Source organism: Pantherophis guttatus, chromosome 3, assembly GCF_059756535.1.
Source record: "Pantherophis guttatus breed Tessera chromosome 3, ASM5975653v1, whole genome shotgun sequence".
In the NCBI taxonomy this organism is placed as follows: Eukaryota; Metazoa; Chordata; class Lepidosauria; order Squamata; family Colubridae; genus Pantherophis; species Pantherophis guttatus.
The window spans coordinates 10,123,146-10,144,545 of record NC_142065.1 but is presented as its reverse complement, the minus strand read 5'-3'; the positions used below and the strand labels follow the sequence as shown (position 1 = coordinate 10,144,545).

The following is a 21,400-nucleotide window of genomic DNA, read 5'->3' as shown; positions in this document are numbered from 1 at the left end:
ACTAGGCAGGAGCAGGAGGATTGGGAGGTCCTTGGTGCTCCCTGAGCTTGGTGGTTTTCTTGCCAACATTTCATTACCCAACTAGGCAGGAGCAGGAGGATTGGGAGGTCCTTGGTGCTCCCTGAGCTTGGTGGTTTTCTTGCCAACATTTCATTACCCAACTAGGCAGGAGCAGGAGGATTGGGAGGTCCTTGGTGCTCCCTGAGCTTGGTGGTTTTCTTGCCAACATTTCATTACCCAACTAGGCAATTTCATCAGTGCTAGAGTGTTCTTGGATGGTTCTTGGAATTGAGCTGTGTTTACACTTTGCAATAAGGGCAAGCCACTTGTATATTTTTCAGTTGTACTCCACTGAGAATATCTTCCCCCTTTTTTTTCTTTCCTCTCAGCTTCCTTTACGACTTCTACCACTATTTCTACATGCTGACGAACATCCTCTTCTACGTCAGTTCGGCGATTAACCCGGTCCTCTACAACTTGGTCTCCACCAACTTCCGCCAGATCTTCTTCTCCACCTTCATTTCCATATGCCTGCCCTGGCGAAAGAAGAAGAAGAGAACCAAGTTCAACAGGAAGTCCAACAGCCTTTCTAGTAACCATACTTTTTCTAGCCAGGTCACCAGAGAAACCACCTATTGAGATATTGGGATTCCCAAGAAGAAAAGGAAGGAAGGGAAAAGGTTCCAGCAAGGAAACAGAACTAGTGAAAGGGGGTCTGTCCTGCTTTCAGACATGACTTCCAACTTCACCGCCGCATCAATATGTTTAGCTGATTGCTGTCCATTGGAATGAATACGTGTCCATGGTTAACATTGAGGCGATGTTCCTGCCTTGGCCTCTGGCTTTTTGTGAGTTATGTCTCCATGTGTTGTCATCTTGATCCAGCATAGAGGTTTGCCTGTTGATGTTCTCCAAGAAGTTTTCTCATCTATGGAGTCAATGTTGGCCAAGCTTTGAATGCCTCTTGCCAAGCACCAGGGAAATCAGAAGATTCAGGCAATTCAAATGAGTATAAATATTTATTGTGATCTTAAGCTGCCGAGAAGAATCTGACCCACTGTCCGTTAAAGGGAAATGAGCGGGAGATAAGAAGGCCTTCAAGGTGGGGTGGACTTCAATCTCTTGCAGCGCACAGGGATTCGTGACTTATGACATGCTTGGCCCCCTCGCTCGGGCTCAGCCTACAACTCTCTTACTGTACTCATTCGGTTTCTCAGTTTAGAAGTGCCATCAGCAAGGAGATTTAAAATCACTTAACCAGGTTATCTTGAAAATGCAGAGAGGAGGCGAAAAAATGGGCAAGATTTCATTTTTGTAGGAAAGAACCACAGGGTTGTGGTTTTATGCACAGGTAGTCCTCGACGTACGACCACAATTAAGTGAATGTTGCCCTATTTTACATCCTATCTTGTCACAGTTGTTAAGTGAATCGCTGCAGTTGTTCAATTCATGACTCGGTTGTTAAATGAATCTGGTTTCCCCTTTGACTTGGCTTGTCAGTAAGTGACCAAACGATCCCTTACGACACTGCAACCGTCATAAATACGAGTCAGTTGCCAAGGGCCTGAATTTTAATCACATGACCATGGGGGTGCTGCAACGGTCATAAAAGTGTGAAAAAAACGGCCCTAAGTCCCTTTTTTTTTTCAGGGCTGCTGTAACTTTGAACCGTCACTAAATGAACTGTCGTAATTCGAGGACTGCCTGTCTTTATTTATTTATTTATTTAATTTTAGGATGTGGGAAAGGCTCCATACCACAAGTTTTTACAGAAAGAGGAATGCAAACTTTAGTAAAGACCACACAATCCTCAGAAAATGAGGTTGTTTCTGTGTTTTTGGAAATCAGGCTGCATTCAAACCTCATATCCTACGTAGAGAATTAAGTTTGGACCCCTTCCCCTCTTCAATTTTTTTTTCTTTGCCAGAAATAGAAATGCTTTGATAAAGCCACAATGTCCTTATGAATCTAGCTTGGAAGAACAACACTTGGATTCACCTTCTTTCTTGGTAGTCCTCGATTTACGACCACAACTGAGCCCAAAATTTCCTTTGCTAAACGAGACATTTCTTAAGTGTGGTTTTTTCCCATTTTATCGCCTTTCTTGCCCCGGTTGCTAAGTGAATCACTGCAGTTCTCAAGTTAGTAACGGGGTTGTGAAGTTGGCTTTGCTTGTTAGAAGGTCGCAAAAGGGAATCACATGACACACATACACACGGGCCACTGCAACCGTCATAAGTATGAACCAGTTTGCCAAGCATCTGAATTTTGATTATGGGACCCCCCCGGGGATGCTGCAACGGACGTAAGTGAGAAAAATGGTCATAGGCCACTTTTTCAGGGCCGTTGTAACCTTGAACAGTCACTAAATGAGCTGTTGTAAGTCAAGAGCTACCTGCACTGGAACAGAAAAATAGTCATCAATATGACTATATGACACCTGAATCCAGGGGTGGTATTGACTTCCTGCTTTCTAGCAAAGCTAAACCGCGCTGCACAGCTGATCGTTGGAAAAACCGGTTCAGAGGAACCGGTACAGAGGTGGGTTTCAGCAGGTTCTGACCAGTTCTGGAGAACCAGTAGCGGAAATTTTGAGTAGTTCGGAGAACCGGTAGTAAAAATTCTGACTGGCCCCTGCCCCATCTATTCTCTGCCTCCTGAGTCCCAGCTGATCGGGAGGAAATGGGGATTTTGCAGTATCCCTCCCATGCCACGCCCACCAAGCCACGTCCACCAAGCCATGCCACACCCACAGAACCAACCGGTAGTAAAAAAATTTGAAACCCACCACTGCTTACCTTCACTACCAGTTCGCAAATGTAAGCACACGCGCGACACCTTTGCACATGCTCAGGACCTTCCGTCCATGTGCAGAGCATTAAAAACAGGACGTGATGACGTCCGGGCGGGTGGGCGGAGTCTCCCGCAGCTGCCACTACCGTTTCACCCGAACCAGATAGAATGAATGAATAGAATGAAAGCTGAATACCACCAGTGGTGTGATCAAATAACCATGGACAACAGTTGTAAAGTGTGAAAAACAGTCAGCGGCCACTTTTTTCCAGTGCCGTTGTAAGTTCGAATGGTCACTAAATGAACTGTTGTAAGTCGAGGACTACCAGTGTCAGTTTTGTTTTTCGGCACCAGTGCTCTGTTTCTTGATCCACGGACGGAGGTGTAATATACGATGCCTAAAGATAGGAATTTCATAGGGGAAGGGAGCTGGGAATGTTTGCTAGACTAGAGAGATAAAGTATAGAACCAATGAGTTAATTGCTTCATTAAGGAACAAGCATCCAGATGTCTGCTATAAAGAAAATTTTGCTCCCAGAGCTTAAAGGAGAGGGATCTAGTTAATGTTAATTGATGATAATTGCTTCTGCTACATATCACAGCGAGCACCATGGCACGGGGACAATATTCTGGATCCTCCATAGAATGGAGGGTTATATTTAAAACCTAAGCCACCAAAACAAAGCAAAAAGAACAGGGGGAAAAATTATTATTATTATTATTATTATCATTACAGGTAGTCCACGACTTATGGCCACAATTGAGCCCTATGTTTGTGCCAGACATATGTTAAGTGAGTTTTGCCTCCATTGTTCTGCCCCAGCTACGGACCCCAAAGAACGCAGCACACACAAAGTCTGTACAAACCTTAGTTTACTAAATTAAATCAGTCTTTTTTCAAACAAAGGCCGTTAATTAACTTTCTTAACAGCCTACAAGAATCCAAAGACTAAATAATCGTAATCTTACTATGGTTGGCAGAATGCCCAGAATCAATTTGCAGGAAGCTGATAAGATAAGCAAGACAAGACATGAAGGTATGTGAACGAAGTTGTTCCCTGCAAATTGCTTCAGTCGGCGTTCCTCCTTAAATAGACTAAGGGAGTGGCCAATTAGCCCCAAGCCTTACTCTCGAGGAGACCTCCTCCTGAGGAGCCTCTCCTGCCTTTTGGCAGCTCTGCATGCCCGTGCATTGAGAAGAGGCTCCTCCTCTTCTTCCTCTTCACTTAAGGGAGCTTCTGGAGGTTCTGAAGGCCCTGGCTGAATCCCCGCCTTTGGCACCACATCTTCTCCAGCCTCCTCATTGTCTGACTCGAGTGCCAGCTGCACAGGCTGCTGGCGCAACACCACACCAGCCTCCTCACTGTTGGAATCAGCTACTAGCTGCTCAGGCCGCTGACGGGCCACAACACCCATTTTACGACCTTTTGTGTCACGGTCTTTAAGTGAACCCCTGCAGTTGTTAAGTTAGTCACACGGTTGTCAAGTGAATCTGGCTTCCCCATTGGCTTTGCTTGTCAGAAAGTCACAAAAGGGAATCGCATGACACACACACACACACACCCCGGGGACAACGCAACCGTCATAAATCTGAGTCAATTGCCGAGCGTCTGAATTTTGAGCACGTGGTCTTGGGAATGCTGCAACAGTTGTAAGCATGAAAAACGTTCATACAGTAAGTCACATTTTTGTTAGTGCCGTTGTCTATTCAAATGGTCACTAAATGAACTGTTATAAATTGAGGACTACTTCTAAACTATTCCAAAGTAGGATGTATATCATCATCCTCTTTTAACAACCCATAATCCCTTGCGGGATGGAGTCTGGGCAACTGAATGGAGCTGAGTATTTACCGGCCGGATGCCCTTCCTGTTGCCAATGCAGAGTTTTGTTCGACAGATATATTCTCAGCCTGCCCAGAGAGAGAAATATCTGCTTCTACCTAGGATCGAACTCACAGCCTCCTGATTGTGAGGCGAGAGCTCCACCTCTAGGCCACCGTACCACCCCCGAAGTAGGATGTATATACTGTAATGAATTGTCAGGCAAGCCTGCCCCCTTGCTCACATGGCTGTTAGTGATGATGTAGTGTGTGGATCAGTGGTGGGTTCCTCCCGGTTCGGTCCGGTTTGGCCGAGCCGGTAGCGGTGACGATATGATGTCACCGAACCGGTTCTCCCCCACCACCCACCCACCCACCCACGTAATTCTTACCTTTTATTTGGTCCCACCCCCAATCTATTGCTGCCTCCTGAGTCCCAGCTGATGACTAGAGGGAAAAAAACTGTTTAAACTCTTGCCATGGGGCTTCAAAGGGCTGCCCTACAGCTGATCAGTGTTAAAAGCAAACAAATGAGTCGGTCGTAAGTGCGAGGACCTTCCAGAAATGACTCTGACCAACCAGCCACGCCCACCTAGTCACATGACCTCCAAGCCACACCCACAAAATAAACCACGCCCACAGAACCGGTAGTAAAAATATTTAGAACCCACCCCTGGTGTGGATCACTACATGCTACATGATGCAATACTATTCACTCAAAGTTCTGGAGATGTTCTACAACTTCACGCTCACCTGCTGCTTTTTCTCCTAAGGCTGCTCAGTTGACCTTCCTGTGTTACATATTTGAAGTTTGGGAAGTCTTAGACAGTAATGAAATGTTCAAGAGATAACCCAATATGCAGGGAGTCACTATTAACCTACAAAAGCTTTAATAATTACAATTGCTTAAGCTTTACACACAGGCACATACTCACTTATTCTGAGAGTTTATGTACCATAGACAAATTTCTTGTCTGTCCAATCACACTTGGCCAATAAAGAATTCTATTCTGTTCTGTTCTATTCTATTGAATTTATATAAGTGTTGGGGAAGACAGAAAAACTTCATAAATGATATTTGCATTCACAACTCAATGGGGGTCCTCTGTAAGAGACCTTTACAACAAGTTCTTTTCATCCTTTGCCAACCACTTCAATTAGTATAAGTAGTCCTTGACACACAACCACATTTGAGCCCAAAATTTCTGTTGCTAAGCGAGACAGTTATTGAGTGATTTTTGCCCCATTTTACAACATTTCTTGCCTCTGTTTTTCTCTTCTCTATTCAGAGACCTTTTTCTTCCAGTTGTTAAATGAATCATTGCAGTTATTAGGTTAGGAACACGGTCGTTAAATGAATCTGGCTTCCCCCCTTTGCTTGTCAGAAGGTCGCGAAAGGGGATCACATGACCCCGGGACAGTGCAACCGTTATAAATACGAGCCAGTCACCAAACATCCGAATTCTGATCACATGACCATGGGGATGCTGCAAGGGTCATAAGTGTAAAAAATGATCATGACACTTTTTTCAGTGCCGTTGCAACTTTGAACGGTCACTAAACGAATGGTTGTAAGTCGAGGACTACCCATATTCCACCATTTATCATTTCAGCTATTATATTTTTCAGTCTTCATGCTGCTGCTTTTTTGATGGGCAATCCTTATGAGATCCAGCAGCCAGTGTGTCTACATTATTTAGTTGTAACGAAGTCACATTTCCCGGGGTGCACCGCAGTGGTGAAATCTGAACCGGTTTGCTATTGGTTCGCTGGCCGCGCATGTGCGCTGCATACCAAAAGGAGGCTTGGGAAGGTAAGTAGAACAGTGAGGGGGGATCAGCTGTGCTGCACGATTTAGCTTCGCTAGAAAGCAGTATTTCCTGCTTTCTAGCAAAACTAAACCGTGCAGCACAGCTGATCGTCGGAAATACCGGTTCAGAGGAACCAGTACAGAAGTGGGTTTCAGCAAGTTCTGACCAGTTCTGGAGAACTGGTAGCGGAAATTTTGAGTAGTTCGGAGAACTGGTAGTAAAAATTCTGACTGGCCCCACCCCCATCTATTCTCTGCCTCCGAAGTCCCAGCTGATCGGGAAGAAATGGGGATTTTGCAGTAACCTTCCCCTGGAGTAGAGTGGGAATGGAGATTTTGCAGTATCCTTCCCCTGCCATGCCCACCAAGCCACGCCCACCACGCCATGCCGCGCCCACAAGCCACATCCATAGAACCGGTAGTAAAAAAGTTCGCCCGAATCAGTAGCTTTTTTTAACTACTGATTCGCCCGAACAGGTAGTTTTTATCACTACCAGTTCTCCTAAACCGGAGCGAACCGGTAGCATTTCACCCCTGGTGCACCGCAATGTGGCTAGTCTCCATTGCGCCCCAATCTCCATTGCACCCCCTTCTCCGTTGCACCCCAATCTCCGTTGCATTTGTGTTAAGAACCGAAGGAGTTTCTCGGCTGAGAAGCAAAACGTTTTCAAAGAAAAGAAAGAAAAAAAAACCACACACACACAAGGAAGTCCAGTTGCCTTTTGAAAAAAAGCCTCTTTTGGGACAACCATGACCTGGATGATGGACAATCTCCATAGACGTGTAACAATGTGAGGTGAACTTTGCCTGGGTCTTCTGGAGGGAAATAAAAATAAGATGGCAATTACAACTAACGAAGCAATCTTGGCTTCTAAAACATCTGTGTGCTGGCAAATTTCATATACTTGCTCAATGTAACAGCTTGGCTCTCATTCTGTTTTTGTGGCAGAAATACAAAAAAGTGTAATTTAAAGAAACAGCAGAGACCTTATATTGTTAGTCATCTAAAGCAGGGGTCTCCAACCTTGGCAACTTTCAGACTTGTGGACTTCAATTCCCAGAAGGGAATTCTAGGAGTTGAAGTCCACAAGTCTGAAAGCTGCCAAGGTTGGAGACCCCTGATCTAAAGTGTCTTATCGTCAAATAAAATGAAATAATCACGAGTGTTTCCTATCTCCCTGTTAATAGTTTGTGTTTTAAAGAAAACAAAGGAGGGGGGATAGAGTGTTTTCTCTTCTCCGTTTATCGAATAAGAAGCGGTCTCAACGAATATAAACAGTTCCATGTTTAAATATCGGTTCTTTTCTGCTACTAATCTTTGTACAGTACGGTATGCTCTTTCACTGAACTTCGAAAATAAAACAGCCCTGCGTTTTTAATCTTTGGTCGTGGCCATTGGTTTTTTTTATGGGATTGTGGCTTAATTTCGTCATCTTTTTTTTAAAAAATAAAATAAATAGCAGGGTCCAGTTGCTAAAAGCTGAAATTACGCTGGAAGCTTGTGTAAGATTATTTTGGTTGCCACCCAGCCAGCAAATGTGATATGAATAATAACACCAGTGTTACCATTCAATTTATGTTCTGTTATTTGATTATATTGTAAGGTCCGGCTATACGCTTAAGCTCTCAGTGAACCAAAAAGAAAGACTTAAACGGAGGCTTGAATAAGAATCAACATTCAATCTTTGATCAAAGACAAAAGGCTGGGTAAAACCATTCCAAACACATACGAAGAGATATGTATATGGGTGGGTTCACACCTTCAGAGAAGATGTAACCACTTTTTATACCTTTAAAGCACCAGTTAGGTCCCCAACTCTTGCCCCTAATTTATGTTTGTGTATTCGTTGTTGCCCTGCAAAGGAATCTAAACTTCCAATTATGTCTTATCTTAAGCATTTCTTTGTTTACTTAATTGGCCACTTAGCCCCTGGCTCTGGAGGACAAGATCTTATCCAGATCAAACATAAATTAGGGCTGAGATGTAAATTATCCCTTTGTTGATGGTTGTAGTTCCAACAGAGATACGTACCATGCTTTTAGATGGCACAGAAAGAGATTGATATGAGTTCAGGTCAAATGGCAGGGACATATGTTTGACAAATACCAGATATATTTCAGAGGCCTAATGACAATATGTTTGTAACAGGAGATACAAATAGAAAGGAATAATATATGCGATACAAATACAAAAGCACAATATATATGTTACAGGAACCTAATGATTACAGAATAACAAGCTTTTACTAAATCTAGTATATCAGTATCTTATATTCTATCTTTATTATTGTTTCCCTATAATATTTTTGTATACAGTAGTCTTTTTTCTTTCCTTCTTCTATTCAATTGTGTCCAGTTTTCGGAGACTGCCTGGACAAGTCCCTGCAGTTTTCTTGGCAAGTTAGGTTTGCCATTGCCTCCTGCCTAGGGCTGAGAGAGAAGGGCTGGCAAGTTAGGTTTGCCATTGCCTCCTGCCTAGGGCTGAGAGAGAAGGGCTGGCAAGTTAGGTTTGCCATAGCCTCCTTCCTAGGGCTGAGAGAGAAGGGCTGGCCCAAGGTCATCCAGATGGCTTTTTGCCTAGGGTGGGATTAGAACTCAAGGAAGTGAACATGTTCAAATCATCTTCCTCCCTCCTTCTATTTTCAACAACAACCCTGTGAGGTGAGTTGGGCCCCTGAGAGAATGACTAGCCTAAAGTCACCCCACTGGTTTTGTGCCTACAGCGGGATTCCAGAACTCACCATCTCCTGGTGATTGGCCCAAAATCAACCAACCAGCATTTATGCCCAAAGTGGGATTAGAACTCATCGTCTCTTGATGATTGGCCCAAAGCCATCCAGACAATTTTTATATCTAAGATAGGACTAGAACTCTCAGTCTCTTGATTTGTAGCCTGGTGTCTTAACCAGTTCAGAAGACATATTAAGATGTTTAAGAAGAGGCTGGACAGCCACTTGTGTGAAATGATATAAGGTCTCCTGCTCGAGCAGCGGGTTGGACTAGAAGATCTCCAAGGTCCCTTCACCTCTGTTATTCTATGTTCTGTGTTCTACATGATGAAAACCACTTAATGGCATAATATGTGGAGAGACTTCGCCATAGTTACAACTGGGAAACTGTGAGTACCCTAGACCAAGTAAGTCCAAAAACTCTAGAGAATTTTTAAGAATTTTAGGTTTTTAAGAAGAGATTGGACAACCATTTGCCTGAAATGGTATAGGGAAGGGGTGTCAAACTGGATTTCTTTGAGGGCCAGATCAGCATTGTAGTTCTTCTCTGCGGACCAAGGGGGGCGGCATTGGGGTGTGGGATGGATGCCTCCTGCAGCACCCTGCTGGCCAAAACAGGGTACGGTGGGTTTTCAGGCCCTTTTTCGGGCCATCTTCAGCCCGTTTTCGGTCGGCAGAGTGCTGCAGGAGGCCATGAAGGGTGAAAATGAGGCGCAGGGGGGCACATGCAGCCCATTTTAGCCGCCAGAGGCATCGTGGGCCAGTCCTTTGATATTTCCAGGCCTGCCCCACGGGCCGGATTTAAGCACCCCATGGGCCACACCCAGCCCATGGGCCTTGAGTTTGACACCCCTGGTATAGGGTTTCCTGCCTGAGCAGGGGGTTGGACTAGAAGACCTCCAAGGTCCCTTCCAACTCTGTTATTCTATTATTCTGCACAATCAACATTCAGTCATATTATTGTGTGATGTAAAATTTGGAAGGTACCATGGAAATCTCCTCCTACCTGCATAGGAACCCACTATCCAGGTTCCTTTATAGTTTTCCAATCCTGTTTCAACATGGTTGAACACCATTAAAAAATTTATTTTCTACATCTTTCTCATCTTTTCTTTTTCTTTTTTTTAATTTTTCCATTCAGGCCCTTTTTCATTTTAGCTGCTCTTCCTTGGACAAGCTCCAATTTGTGAATGTAAACTCAGGATATAATGCAATTTTCTAAGTGCCATCAGACCGACACAAAACAAAATGAAATAAAAATGGTCACCGGAAGCCAAAAAACAAAATTAACAATAGAATCTCACTGACATAAAAAAAAACAATTGATTCATCTATACAGAGCAACCATTACAGTGGTGGGATTCAACCGGTTTGCACCACTTCGGCAGAATCAGTTGTTAAATTGCTGGCTGACCCCACCCCGCCTCTTCCAGAAGTCCCCACGTGCCCCATTTTGGCTCACAGGTAAGTGCACAGAGACCTACTAGGCCCAAAATAGGCTGGGGGGGGCGGCCCCCTCGCAGCCTGTTTTTGCTCTCAGGGGGGTGCAGGAGGCCGAGTGCTACCTGTCACACCTTCTGGCCACGCCCACCATGGCCACACCCACCCAGCCGGTCATTAGGCAGAGAACCGGTTGTTAAATTATTTGAATTCCACCACTGAACTATTCTATACAGAAGATCCATCTTCAGATCAGTTGTAATTGGGATTTTTTTTTTTTTTTTTACTTTTGCCATTTCTCAAATATACATATGAATGCTTTGGTTATTATGCCTGGTAAGCCAAAAATATGTGATTTCTAGTGTGTCTACTTCTGCGGACATATATATCAACTCCCTCCTGAAGTTGTGACTAACAACTCTGTTATTCTATTTTATTTTGTCTGACTTAGTTAAAAGTAATTTCTTAGTCAGTTTGCTTTCGTGATTAGGGTGCTGGGCTAGAAAAGAAGAGAGCGTGATTTCTAGACCTGCCTGAGGCATGAAAAACAGTTGGAAGACTTTGACACTGTGAGTTCTAGTCCCGCCTTTGGCATGAAAGTCGCCTGGGTGACTTTGGGCCAATCACCAGGAGACTGTGAGTTCTAGTCCTGCCTTAAGCATGAAAGCCAGTTGGCTGAGTTTGGGCCAGTCAGTTTCTCTCAGCCCAGCCTACCTCACAGATCTGTTGTTGCGAAGAAAATAGGAGGAGGAAGGCGTATTAGGTACATTTGCCACCTTGAGTTACCTACGAAGTAATAAAGCTGAGATTTAAAAAAAATCAAATAAACAATTGAATAAGTCTTTCTGAAGCTTTCAATTGAAATATTAACTTTCCAAAACTCATGTAAAGATTTACCTAGTGTCTAAGTTAGAAGGAAAAATACAAAAGAAGGAATGTTATAATCTTTGGGAAATAGGACTGTCAAATGGCAAGAAATTATGAAAAAAATCAAATAATTTAATCACTATTCTAAAAAACCTAGCAAATGTTAAGGAAAATATGGCAAGAGGAAGGCAGAATTAATTCTACAAAATTAGAGTGTTTTTTTTTTAAGGAGAAGCAAGGAGAATTTGTCTCCTTTTTCTGTAAGTGAAAAATAACACAAAATGGATTTTAATTCTGAAATAACTAAAGTCAAAACTTGTCTAATCGGAAAATGTAGCTGACTCTTTGACTATTTTAAAATGAAAATAGGGAGAAACCGAAATAGGTCCAATTCTTAAGATCTACATTAAACTTAATTTTATCTTATTGGTGCCATATTATACTGTAAAGAAGCCAGCTCCTACATTATCCTGCTTTATAAATGTCACAATTACAGACAATCCCAGTTCCACTGTAAACCAATCGGTTTCAGGTAATTGATTATTTCTATGCATTATCGGAATGAGGATAAAGCTGTAAAGATGATACCATTGTGATTAAAGATAGAATACTTTGATCATAACCTCTTCCGGGAAGAATCTATTTTGGTTGCCAGTTAGGAGATAATGTAGATTTTGGTAAATGTTTCTAATTGGGTTTTTTTTTTTTTCTCTTTTTGTATCTAAAGGGAATACAAAAACAATGGGGGATTGATCTTGGGAAGGTGATTGGCAAAATGTTGAGTGCATAATCAAATAAATGATTAGATCCATAATTTATCTGATTAGAAGTACTATATAAGCACATCTTCACTCTCAGCTCAACATATCTTACAGAGTTTTTGTTGAGGGGAAAATTTGAGTATTGTGCACACTTCTCTTGAGAATCCAGAGAATAAGAAATTAAACGGAATGAATAAAATACATAAGTTCATAACAGCGGCCAGCTGTTATCCTTGGTAAAATGGCGAGCCACTCTGGTGTAGTGGTTAAGGTGCTGGCCTAAAAACCAGGAGATGGTGAGTTCTAGTCCCGTCTTAGGCATGAAAGCTGGCTGGGTGACATTAGGCCAGTCATCAGGCTACTGTGAATTCTAGTATTGCCTTAGGTATGGACTCTGGGCCATCCCCAGAACACTCTCAGTTCTAGTGCCATCTTAGGCATGAAAGTTGATTGGGAGACTTTGGGCCAATCACCAGGAGACTACTGTGAGTTCTAGTCCTGCCTTAGGGACTAGATAACTGGCTGGGTAACATTAGGATAGACATCAGGAGACTGTGAGTTCTAGTATTGCCTTAGGTGTGAAGGCCAGCTTGGTGATATGGCCCATCAACAGAACACCATCTGTTCTAGTGCTATCTTGGACATGAAAGCCAAATGGGTGACTTTAGGACAATCACCATGAGACAATGAGTCAGTTTGCTGTTGTGGTTAAGATGCAGTGCTAGAAACCAGGAGAGTGTGAGTTCTAGACCTGCCTTAGGCATGAAAAACAGCTGGAAGACTTTGACATTGTGAGTTCTAGTCCCACTTTTGGCATGAAAGACGACTGGGTGACTTTGGGCCAATCACCAGGAGATGGTGAGTTCTAGTCCTGCCTTAGACATGAAAGCCAGCTGGGTGCCATAGGGCAAGTCCCTCTCTCTCAGCCCAACCCACCTCACAGGGTTGTTGTGGGGAAAATAGAACGAGTATTATCTATGTTTGCAGCCTTGAGTTGCTTCTAAAGTAATAAAGGCAATATAAAACACTAATAAATCAATAAATTCCAATCTCCAAATCATTCATGGCTTTAAAATGTGATTTTAAAAAACCAATAAGTGCTGATTTATGTTGAATTGTTTGTTTGTTTTATTAGACTGAGTCCTTCGGGAGTAGGGCGGTATATAAATCTAATAAAACAAACAAACGAACAAATTCTTTAACTGACAGGGTCTGCAACATATCTTCCCTGCCTGCCTGGGTGAGATAGATTGATGTCATGGGGATATGACAGTTCCTCAGGGGTGAAATGTAAAATTTGTTACTACCGGTTCTGTGAGCGTGGCTTGGTGGTGGTGGGGTAATGTGACTGGGTGGGCATGGCCAAGTTTTCTTCTTTTTTTTAACTTTTCAAAGTATTTTTTCTAATGCTTTGAAAAGCCTCTGCCGATCAGGCAACTCAGCTGGGATCGTCAGAGACTTTTCAAAGCATTTTTTTTACCACCTCTTCGGCCAAGAGGTTGCAGAAAAAAATGCTTTGAAAAGCCTCTGATGATCCCAGCTGAGCCGCACGATCATCAGAGGCTTTTTTTTTTACTTTTAAAAGCATTTTTTCGTCGGAAGAGGTTGTAGAAAAAATTCTTTTAAAAGTAAAAAAAAACAGCCTCTGATGATCGTGCGGCTCAGCTGGGCATGGTGGGGGGAGGCGCAAGGATTTTTGCTACCGGTTCTCCGAACCACCCGCCACCATCGGGCAATCCGGTCCAAACCGGGAGCATTTCACCCCTGCAGTCCCTCCAATAACCTGGTTCCATGCTATGTAGGGTTTTAAAGGCCGTAACTAGCCTTTGGACCTGGAAGCAAACCGACATCCAAGGCAGCTCTCACAGCAAAAGGGTTACATCCTTGGAGTGCCCAAAATTGTTTACACAGCTACATTCTGCACCAGTTGAAGCTACTGGATAGTCTTCAAGGGTAGCCCCATGTAGAGTTCATTGCAGTAGTCCAGATAGGAAATGACCCAGGGCAAGAGTGTCTGAGAGAAAAGCCTCCCGATCCAGGAAGGGAGTTAAATGGTGTACAACACAACGTTGAACAAAGGCCCTCCTAGCCACGACAGCCACTTGCTCCTTGAGCAGAGGTTGTGAACCCAGGTGTCAGGTCCTTCATTGTGCTCTGGTGTTCTGCCATTGTGCTAAGGGGGAAGAGGGAGGGGCATCCTTGGGATTTTTCTGCTTCTGCTGTTTGCTTGGGAATTAGGGAGGGAGACTGTCTTCGGAGACAGGCCGGATTCTTTCCCAGCCAGTTTCCACCAGGTTCCAAGGCCGTCACGCTCTGAGTGTGAACTATTATCTGCCTAGCACCTCAGTGTTCTCAAAACATCTTCCCGGCATCACATTGGCTGCCGGTGAACTGGCCAGGCGGTTTGGGATTGGGAAACCAAAAGAATTACCGTATTTTTCGGAGTATAAAATGCTCCGGACTATAAGATGCACCTACCTTTTTTTGGTGAGGAAAACAAGAAAAAGAAATCTGCCTCTGCCTCCCAGCAATTTTGCCTCGTTGCAGCAAACAGCCTGCTTTACTTTCATTTTCGTTTTCAGCATAGCTTGATTAGCACAAGAAAAAAAAAATCTGCTCCCAGCAATTTACCTCCTTGCAACAAGCAGCAGAGGCCCACACAAGCAGTAGGCAATGGCAATCCCTGCAGCCTGAAACAGTTGAGGGTTGGGAGGCTGATTCAACCTATGATCAACTTGTGTTAATTAGGCTGTGCTGAAGCTAAAACAGGCTGTTTCTTCTTGCTGCTTGCTGCAAGGAGGTAAATTGCTGGGAGGCAAAGGCCAAAGGGTGGGGACCCATATGTGGGTAGGGCTACATTTGGTGTGTAAAGCGCACCCAAATTTTCACCCCCTTTTAGGGAAGGGAAGTGCGTCCTATACTCCAAAAAATATGGTACTTTGTGCTTTGCTCAGGAACTTCAGTTTCTGTCTGACTTTACTGCATCCAGTTACTCTCAGTAAAAGTTCTTTTGATTCAACTCAATGGATTCAAGAGTCTTGCTTTCCTGAGGGGCCGACTGGGGCAGGTCTGACAGTCCAGGAGGACTTCCAGATTGTGCATGTGACCACAGGAGTGTGCCCCATTGGATCTTTAGAACTGGCTCATAAGTAACTTTTGGAGGGTTTGTCATTCGCATAGGAGCTAGTCCTTCAGGGAGGACTATCTGCATTTCTCTGCATGTTTTTCCATTACAGAAAAAAAGAAACACTCAGGGGAATTTAATATACAGAGAATACAAAGGGAAAAGGCTGAAGAAAACAGCCTTTTTTATCTGTCTGTCTGTCTATCGCTCCGTCCATCCATCTCTCCATCCCTTCATTCATTTGGAGAATGATGGGGAGAAACAAGCTCAGACTCAACCCCTCCAAGACCGAGTGGCTATGGCTTCTGGCGTCCCGGTATAGTCAGCTGGTGCCATCACTGACAATAGGGGATGAGATCTTGCTCCCCACAGAGAGGGCCCGCAACTTGGGTGTCCTCCTGGATTCACGGTTATCTTTAGAAGATCATTTGACGGCCGTGGCCGGGGGTGCCTTTTATCAGGTTCACCTGATCCGCCAGTTGCATCCCTTTCTGGATCGGGACGCCTTGCGCACAGTCACTCATGCCCTAGTTACCTCCCGTATGGACTACTGTAATGCTCTCTACATGGGGCTCCCCTTGAAAAGCACCCGGAGGCTCCAACTGGTCCAGATCGTAGCCGTGCGGGTGATTATGGGCGCAGCTCATTACGCCCATGTAACACCTCTCCTACGCGAGCTGCACTGGCTCCTGGTGGTCTTCCGGGTGCGATTCAAGGTGTTAGTTATCACCTTTAAAGCACTCCATGGCTTAGGACCTGGCTACCTACGAGACCGTCTTTTGCCACCAATAGCCTCCCACCGACCAGTTCGTTCTCACAGGGAGGGACTACTCAGGGTACCGTCAGTCAAATTATGTCGACTGGCAACTCCCAGGGGGAGGGCCTTCTCTGTGGGGGCTCCAACCCTTTGGAATGAACTGCCCCCGGAGATACGGAATATCCCTGATCTCCGTGCTTTCTGCCGTGCCCTCAAGACCCTGATGTTCCAACAGGCGGGGCTAAACATACGAACATGTGAATGATTTTTTAAATGTTATCTAATTCTGGGATTTATTTAATTGACCAAACTAATTAATAATTTTAATTAGCAATTTTATGATGTTTGTGTGTCTGTATTTTTCTTGACTGTACACCGCCTTGAGTCCTATGGGAGAAAGGCGGTATAGAAATATAATAAATAAATAAATAAATTTATCCATCCATCCATCCATCCACCCCCCTACCCTCTAGTCTGTTTATATATTATCTGTCTGCCTGTCTGCCTATCTATCTACAGTAGTGGCCAAAATTGTGGAATACTTTTGAGAAAAGTGTATTTTTGAGGTTTGCTGGCTAATAATACCACTTTTTTTGGACTTTCAAGATAATCGTATTTCATTGCTGGAATGGCCTGGAAATAGCCCAGACCTTAACCCAATTGAAAATCTGTGGAGCCGACTAAACAATCCTGTTAGTCAAAAGCAACCCAACAATAAAAACCCAGTTAATAGAAGCCATCATTCAATCTTGGTTTCATATTATAACAGCTGCAGAACTAAAAAACTTGGTTCCCTCCATGGGAAGACGTTGTAAAGCCATCATTCATGCTAAAGGTTACCCAACTAAGTATTTACTAACACGGTGATCATTTTTGTATATGTCTTTTTTTCCATGGTGATCATTTTTGTATATCTCGTTTTTTTCTATGTGTTTCACTTTTCTTCTTTATACTGTAACTGCTATTCTAATAGCAACTCCTTCATAAAAGTGATTGCATTGCATTCTTGATTAAATTATCTTTCCATTGATATCTAATTTTATGGTACTACTCCCCAAAAAAAGTGGTGTTATTAGCTAGTTTTAGAAAATACACTTTCCCCAATTTTGGCCAGTACTGTATCTATCTATTATCATATATCATCTAGGATCCATCTATCATCTCTCTATCCATTCATCCACCCACCTACCACCTATCTATCTAATCTGTCTGAGAAGAGCTATCTCAGCTCACAGAAAGAATGGGAGAAGGAATCTCAGAAGGGATCCTTCCGTAGCTCTCTGGAAAATAAAGGGGAGAAAAAAACACCTTTAGGAGAAAAAGTAAAAATAAAGTCCAGGAGAAGAAGTCCTTTTTATTTCCAGCGTCTCACTAATCTGATATAGTTGAGCTAAATAGGTCTGTGCAGATACAGCGGAGATTATTTCAGAGCCTTATGATGGATGTGGATCTGAGTAGCAGTTTAAGACTGGTGAGATACCCATCAGATTTAAAAATATATGGATATTTTTGTCTTGGAATGTAAAAAATTCATGTTTTCCAAACTAAATCCAGATGGAATGGGGTGCGGTGGGGGGGATTGATGCCGCAATCTCCAAAGCTCCATCTTTAAGCTCACGGTGATTTTAAAATTCTGGTAGGGTTCCAATTTATGCAACATGATGCTTTGATTTCAGGACTCCATAAATATTCATCTTAAAGAGAAACACTTTATATGTTTTCTTTCCTAACCGGTGCCTCAGTTAATCCAGCCATGAATTGCAAATCACGTTTTCAGAGAGTTAAGGAGAGACTTTGAAGGAAGAAGGCTGCCACTCCGAAGGGAAGGCTTCTTGGGAAAAATAGCTATATCGCAAGCTCTGGTTAGGTTGCCATTAGAAAATGAAGTCTGAAAGTGAACAATATCTCTGAAGGCAAGGGCTGCTCGGAATTAAATTCAATTAAAACAAATGTTTCCTGCATTCAAAATTACAGGCATGAACCACTATAATAATAAACATCTACCGCTAAAAGACACTGAGTCAGTGGTGGGATTAGCCAGTTCAGGCCGGTTCGGGCAAACCGGTAGTTAAATTACTGGCTGGCCCCACCCCTCCTGCCCCGCCCCTTCCAGGAGTCCCCATGCACCCCATTTTGGGTTCCAGGTAAGTGCAGGGAGGCCTACTTGGCCCAAAATGGGGCGTGGAAGGGGCAGCGCCCCCCTCCACGGCTGGTTTTCACTCCCAGGAGGCTTCAGGGAGGCCGACTAGGCCCAAAATGGGGCACACGGGGGCAGCGCATTCCCCCCCCCACCCTGTTGTTGCTCCCAGGGAGGTGCAGGAGTCCGAGTGCTGCCTGTCATACCACTGGTGGGTTGCCTCCGGTTCGCACCGGTTCTATAGAACAGGTAATAAAACTGGCGGGAGGCTCTGTCCACTGACCCTGGCGTCATGAAAATGCTTCTGTGTATGCGCAGAAGCTTCTGCACTTGCGCAGAAGAGCGCGCGCACGTACACGTGCAAAGCAAGCGCGTGTGCGCGGCCCCGTTCAAACCGTTAATAAAGGTAAGTAAAACCCACCCCTGTGTCACACCCCCTGGCCACGCCCACCATGACCACGCCCACCCAGCTGGTCATTAGGGCAGAGAACCAGTTGTTAAATTATTTGAATCCCACCACTGCATTGAGTATATTTGAAAATATTCAAGGTGGCAGGGAAGTGTTAACTAGATTTCATGCTTATTCCTTAAGGGGTAAATACCATTGCATATCTCTTAGTTATCTTTTCTTTAGTTTTTCCATTTGTTTATATTAGTATCACCTCAGCAGCGATGGGAATGATCTAAGTATATAGACCACGATTGATCGGTTTATGACCGCAATTGAGCCTAAAATGTTTTGCTGCTAACCTAGACAGTTGTTAGGTGAATTTTTGCCTCATTTTTTGTAACCTTTTTTTCCCACAGTTGTTAACTGAAGCACTGCACTTGTTAACTTAGTAACAGGATTGTCAAGTGAATCTAGCTTCCCCATTGCTCGTCATAAGGTCGCAAAAGGAGATCACGTGACCCCAGGACACCGTAACTGTCATAAATACCTGCCAGTTGCCAAGCATCTGAAATCTGACCATGTGACCCTACAGATGCTGCAACAGTCATAAGTGTGAAAAACAGTTATAAGTCACTTTTTTTGATGTCATTGGACCTTTGAACAGTCACTAAATGAATGGTTGTAAGTTGAGGACTGCAGAGCATCGGGCAAAACACAGAAGGCTGTTATTTTCCTGCTGAAGTGGTACCTATTTATCTACTCGCAATCGCATGCTTTCAAATTGCTAGGTAGGCAGGAGCTGGGGCAGGAAGGGGAGCTCATCCCTTCATGCAGCATTCGGGTCTCGAACCAGAGCTGACAGCTTTCCAGCTGCCAAGCTTAGCTTCTTAACCACTGATCCCTCGCACCCCTGCTTTTAAGGTCTACTTTTTATATTAACTATTTTTAACGCACTGCAATTTTAATTTTGCGTCCTAATTATTTTTATCTCCTATAGTTCCTCATTTGTTTGATGGTGAATTCCTGGAAAGTGGCATGACGTGAAAAGACTCTCTGGAGAGGAATTCAACATATTACATGTGATAATTACAGGGACTTGTCCTTGAAGTTTTGTGAGAAACAATACAGAATTTGAAAAGCATCCATTAGTGGCGAGGACTGTGATTCAGATGAAAGGTGTTGAGTCTCTGCTCGAGTTCTATTCTCTATTCAGAGCTTTGAGGAAGGCAGTGACGCTTATTTGAATAACACCTGTTGCATATGAAAGCTGAACACTTGAAAACCAATGAGAATAGACATTGTCCTTGTTTATTTTTTTAAAAAAAAATATTTTTATTATACATTTTCCTTTATTATATATCACATTACATTTCCAGTTTTGCAACACCAGTGTACTGGCTGTATCAAGTCCTTTTTATTTATTTATTTTATTTTATTTTTCAATTTATATACTGCCCTTCTCCCTGAGGACTCAGGGCGGTACACAGCCAGAATTAAAAACATGAAATACAAATATTAAAAACAATTAAAATCTATATAAATTTGGCCCAAAATTTAAAAAACCACAAACCAATTAAACATTTAACAATTTTTAAAAAATTTCTTCCTAAACCAGCCCGGCTTGCTGGAAAAAGTGGGTTTTAAGGGCACGGCGGAAGGCACTGAGGTCTTGGATTATCTCTGGGGGCAGCTGATTCCAGAGGGTAGGTGCCCCCACAGAGAAGGCTCTCCCCCTGGGGGTCACCAGCCTACATTGTTTAAGTACAACTAGTATTATACACCCTGAGTATAACTATTATTCTCATAAAAGGTAAAGGTTCTCCTCACCCATATGTGCTAGTCGTTCCCGACTCTAGGGGGTGGTGCTCCTCTCCGTTTCAAAGCCGAAGAGCCAGCGCTGTCTGAAGACATCTTCATGGTCATGTGGCCGGCATGACTAAACACCAAAGGCGCACAGAACGCTGTTACCTTCCCACCAAAGGTGGTCCCTTTTTTTCTACTTGCATTTTTTACGTGCTTTTGAACTGCTAGGTTGGCAGAAGCTGGGACAAGTAACGGGAGCTCACCCCGTTATGCGGCACTAGGGATTCGAACCACTGAACTGCCAATCTTTCAATCGGCATCTTAGCCACTGAGCCACCACGTCCCTTAAGATTATTCTCATAGTCATACAATATGACTATTGTCATATTGTGACAATTTAAATACATAATGTTGTACATCATAGCTATAACCATTATTTTCACAGTTGTACCATAACACTTTATGTCTTTATCATTCTATATGTTTTAATCTATAATCCCATACATTCCAATATTACTGTTACTTACAATATCTATTCATATATATATATATCTATTTCTATTTGGTTGATCTTCTTTCGTTATTAAGTTACTAATCTCTGCACCTGTTATGGATATGGGCCTTCGGATATGGGCTGAGGATCTGGTGAAAAAAAACAAACAGCAAAATAAAAAAGCAACAAAAAAAACTGGGTAAATCTCTGTGCTATAGTTCAATGCAAGGAAGAAAAAAAGTTCACCGTTTATTATCCATTTATGAGGTTGGTTCAGTGGTGGGTTGCCCCCGGTTCTATAGGACCGGTAGTAAAACTGGCAGGAGGCTCCGCCCACTGACCCCGATGTCATCAAAATGCTTCTGCGCGAGCGAAGTGAGCACGCGCACGCAGGCCTGTTGTGAACCAGTAGTAAAGGTAAGTAGAACCCACCTCTGGGTTGGTTGGCAATATGTGAACCAGAGGTGGGTTTC

General features: G+C 43.4%; 1 protein-coding gene across 1 annotated transcript in view; it reads left to right on the top strand.

Annotated features, from left to right (window-relative positions):
• Window positions 1–3,110, top strand: part of NTSR1 (neurotensin receptor 1) — a 209,540-nt gene extending 206,430 nt beyond the window's left edge. The window contains exon 4 of the mRNA XM_034441330.3: window positions 390–3,110. Within this exon, the coding sequence (XP_034297221.2) occupies window positions 390–639 (250 nt within the window). The 3' untranslated portion in view covers window positions 640–3,110. The remainder of the gene's footprint in view (window positions 1–389) is intronic.
• The last annotated feature ends 18,290 nt before the right edge of the window (window positions 3,111–21,400 follow it).